The 4,048-nt window shown below is 22.3% G+C and overlaps 1 protein-coding gene across 1 annotated transcript; it reads left to right on the plus strand.

The window, feature by feature from the left end:
* The first annotated feature begins 1,402 nt into the window (after positions 1-1,402).
* Positions 1,403-3,175, plus strand: LOC145964867 (uncharacterized). Its single transcript, XM_083088029.1, has 5 exons — positions 1,403-1,558; positions 1,662-1,790; positions 2,028-2,111; positions 2,214-2,345; positions 3,003-3,175. The coding sequence occupies exons 2-5, from the start codon at positions 1,700-1,702 to the stop codon at positions 3,173-3,175; spliced, it is 480 nt and encodes a 159-aa protein (XP_082944155.1). The 5' UTR covers positions 1,403-1,558; positions 1,662-1,699.
* The last annotated feature ends 873 nt before the right edge of the window (positions 3,176-4,048 follow it).

The raw sequence follows: 4,048 nt of genomic DNA on the forward strand, positions 1-4,048 counted from the left end.
AGTTAGTAATGTGCCACTCGATTATATGCACTTAGTATGCCTTGGTGTAATGAAAACACTTATAATGTTTTGGACTGGAAAGAAAAGAAATAATCGCTTCAAATTAAAGGATTATAATATAAAATTAATATCAAAAAGTATGAAAATTTTTCGTAAATATATCTCTGAGGAATTTTGTCGTTTACCAAGATCTATAGAAGACGTAGAACATTGGAAAGCAACCGAATTTAGACAATTTTTATTATATACAGGTCCCATTGCATTGAAAGAAAAATTGCCTAAAATGCAATATAAACATTTTTTATACTTACATATCGCTATAAGAATTTTGTGTTCATCAGAATGTATCAGGCTTAATGCATATGCAAAATCTTTAATTCAATATTTTGTTGAAAAGTACAAAAAAATATACGATCATGAATATATTACATATAATGTACACAATTTGCTGCATCTTTGCGATGATGTATTATTATTCGGAAAAGTTGATAATTTTAGTGCATTTAAATTTGAAAATTATATGAGTAAAATAAAAAGAAAAATAAAAAATTCACGGTATCCTTTGCAACAAATATATAATAGAGTTGTTGAAGACAGAAAATGTCAAACATCTGTTAACATGTTTAATTTGTCTAAAAAAGATGACGAGCCCTTAATAAGTAATGAAAATGGAACAATTTATAAATATTATAAAAAATTTTCTCATGGCAATTTTACAATATCATTATGTCAAAGGAATAATTGTGTCCTTTTAAAGAATTCTAGTTACATGCTTATTTCAAATATTTATAAAAATGAAAATGATAATATAAAAATAGTTGGAAAAATTTTTCAAAATGCATATAATTTTATAGAAAAGCCTTCATTTAATTTAGCTATAAAACTCATTAATATACATGAAATATCAAATACATCGACGTTCGATTGTAAAGATATTAAAGCAAAATGTTTAATCTTACCAATACATGATAAATTTGCAGTAATTCTATTATTACATAACGAATTGTAATTTATTGCACTTATAAAGTATAATGATGCGCTAATATATAAAATTTTAATATTATTTAATTTAATCTATTTATTTTATTTTATTTAATCTTTATAATAATCTTCTTTAACTTATTCTTATATTTATAATATGTCATTTTTATTCATAATAAAATAAAATGTATTTTCATTCATAATGAAATTATTAATTTAATACAGATGCTGTATGCAAGTTAACATCAGTAGTTATTCTTTGTGTTTTTACATAATATAGATAACATTTGTGATTGTTATAAAATTTATATGTTAATGATAAATTAATGATAAAATAAATAAATTCAAGTGTTGCATTACCAAACATTATATTCTGCAGCATAATCTAATTTATTCAGTTATCAAATTTAATACTGAATATGGCGAAGACGAAACATATTCTGTGATTCCAACTTTATGGTTAAAAGAGAATGATAAGTATTCTTTTTGGCCAAGAAAAGATATACGGAATTGTATTATAAAATGTAAAAAACCACAAAATGGGTTCTTTATCCAGTTACTGTACTTGCTAAATATGGTATGTATTATAATTTTATATATCTAATATAGAGTATCTAATATATTTAGTAAACTACATACAAAATATTAATATTGTCTTGGAAAAATTTAATTTTTTTTAGATTCATACGAACATGCTCTACAGAAGGAGAAAAGATTGATGGAAGAAAGAAGCACTACCGAATCTGAATCTCAATTAGGTCGTGGTTATAGAAAAAAAAAGATTTCACGTTACATTTCAAAAGAAAATGGTATAAAAATTTCACGTTACATTTCAAAAGAAAATGGTATAAAAATTTTTATAAAATTTAATACTTTTTATAAAATTTTATAATTTTTAAAAATTTATTATAAGATTACATACTTTGTCCTGTTGATAAATGTATATACAAAATTATTTTTTGCTTAGATATTATTTTATTGTTTTTTTATATTAGATAATGTTAAAGATATTTTTTTAGATAATATTAAATAATAAATATTTTTAGATAAATCATCCAGTAATTCCAGTAAAAACGAAATCAGTGACAATGATTCCATTCCTGAATTAAATAACAGTTTACATGAACAAGGTATAATCGATATTCTACATTTTACTATTTATATTTTTTTCATTTATAGAACAATATATTTATAAAATAAAGATAAAATTTTCATAAAGTATGTATTTCTAGATGATGGTACCAATCAAAATATTGATGATTATAATTCACAAATCATAAATATAGACGAAATTCCTATTGTCATAGAAGCAGAAAACAATGTTATTCCTGCAGAAGATGATATTATTTTTGCACGCAATCGTAGTAAGTTATAGTACATTTGTACTTAATGCAATAATTCCAACAAGTTGTTGTTAAAAAATTGTATTTCGTAAATCTCTATTATAATATGTTCTTGAAATAAAACTAATGTGTAAACGAATAGACGAACGTTTACATGTTTTAGAAAATAATGATAATAAAAACACTCATCGTAATATTGATATGCTTCCACAATTACCAATGGATTGTTTTGAAGACATTAATATTTTCGAAATTATATTAGCATCTGAGGAAGCACAGTCACAGTTGGTATATATAATACATTTTTTTTCTAAAAAGTTTTAAAGCTGTGGTTTTACATTATCATTAAGAATACGATTTATTAGTATAATTTTTTGGTAGGTTAATATGTTAATCATGATTGGTGGTACTACAATAAAAGATGTAATGAAAAGAGCATTGCAAAAATTATTTACAAATAATTTCGTTTCCAAATGCTCTTGGACTGGAGCAAAAAATAATTTTAAATTAAAAGATTTAAAAATTATTATGTGCATGAAAAGTAAGTTTGTTGCACACAATATCATTTATTTGTCTATTATTTATATTTCTAATCTACTTCTGATTAATTATATCGAATCTATATTATTTTTTAATTAATAAGTCTTATATGTATATACATATATATTATTCTTTTAGATGCTATAAAAAAAATTTGTCCCACTGTAACAGAAGCACAATTTGAAGAGATTTTAAAAGCATGGTTTAGACAAGCAAATCTACGATTAAATCGTGAAAATATAAAAAATGCGAGAAACAATAATGCGATAAACGATAATGCGAGAAACGATAATGCGAGAAATGATGCATAATGTTTTTGTTTCTATTTAAAAAAAAACTGTTTTATATATATATATATATATACACGGTATAACTGAAGAAACATACATGGAGACCATAAGTTTCTCTGGCCAATTTTAAGACGATTTTTCCTTAGTGAAAATGTCGAGGAAGATCATCATTTTTTGCACGTTCCCAATTTTTGTTATCATCTTTGTAACTAAGCCTTAAATTAAACTTTTATTAACATATAAATTCTACCTGAAATTAACTGAATAATAAAGTTTCATTAATATTTCAACTTCACAAAATTTAATTTGCGAATAACCTTTCTTTTTCAATCATTTATAACTTTAAACTTATTGCGGTATCTCAACATTTTTATTGAGGAAAAATCGTCTTTAAATTGGCCAGAGAATTTGATGTACTTCCTTTATTGTTTGTTCAGTTACACTCTATACATAATATTATACATAATATTTTATTTTTATCCCATGATTTTGTTTTTATATAGCATTTATATATATATAATTAAAAATACTTTATTTATATGGCACATAAATTAAGTTCATAATTTTATTTAATTTAATTTTAATTTTTCTTTAGAGTTGCCAAAGTTACATGCAATACAATATTCTATTATATGTTTTGAATGTATAATTTTCATTATATTTTTGAAAAATGTTTTTATTTTAAATGCATTACAAATATAATATAAAAATTTGATTTCTTAAATTAGAAATATAAAGTATAGTTTTTTTTTATACTATCAAAGAGTAAATATATTTATGTTATGTAATATTGTATTATAATATTACTGTCATATTATAATAAAATGATTTAAAGATTAAAAGTATTTAAAGATAATTTATTTATTTTACTTCATCGTTTTGCTTCAAATTTGT

This window comes from Camponotus vicinus, unplaced genomic scaffold (genome assembly GCF_025532165.1).
Source record: "Camponotus vicinus isolate PSW18456_S1 unplaced genomic scaffold, iyCamVici1.0 SCAF_14, whole genome shotgun sequence".
Lineage (NCBI taxonomy): Eukaryota > Metazoa > Arthropoda > Insecta > Hymenoptera > Formicidae > Camponotus > Camponotus vicinus.

Bases quoted from the DNA above. Each gene is read 5' to 3' on its own strand.
- LOC145964867 (XM_083088029.1), top strand. From the start codon at position 1,700: ATGGAAGAAAGAAGCACTACCGAATCTGAATCTCAATTAGGTCGTGGT. The intron at 1,791-2,027 runs GTATAAAAATTT...AAATATTTTTAG, and splicing joins TTACATTTCAAAAGAAAATG to ATAAATCATCCAGTAATTCC. The intron at 2,346-3,002 runs GTAAGTTATAGT...TTATTCTTTTAG, and splicing joins TATTTTTGCACGCAATCGTA to ATGCTATAAAAAAAATTTGT.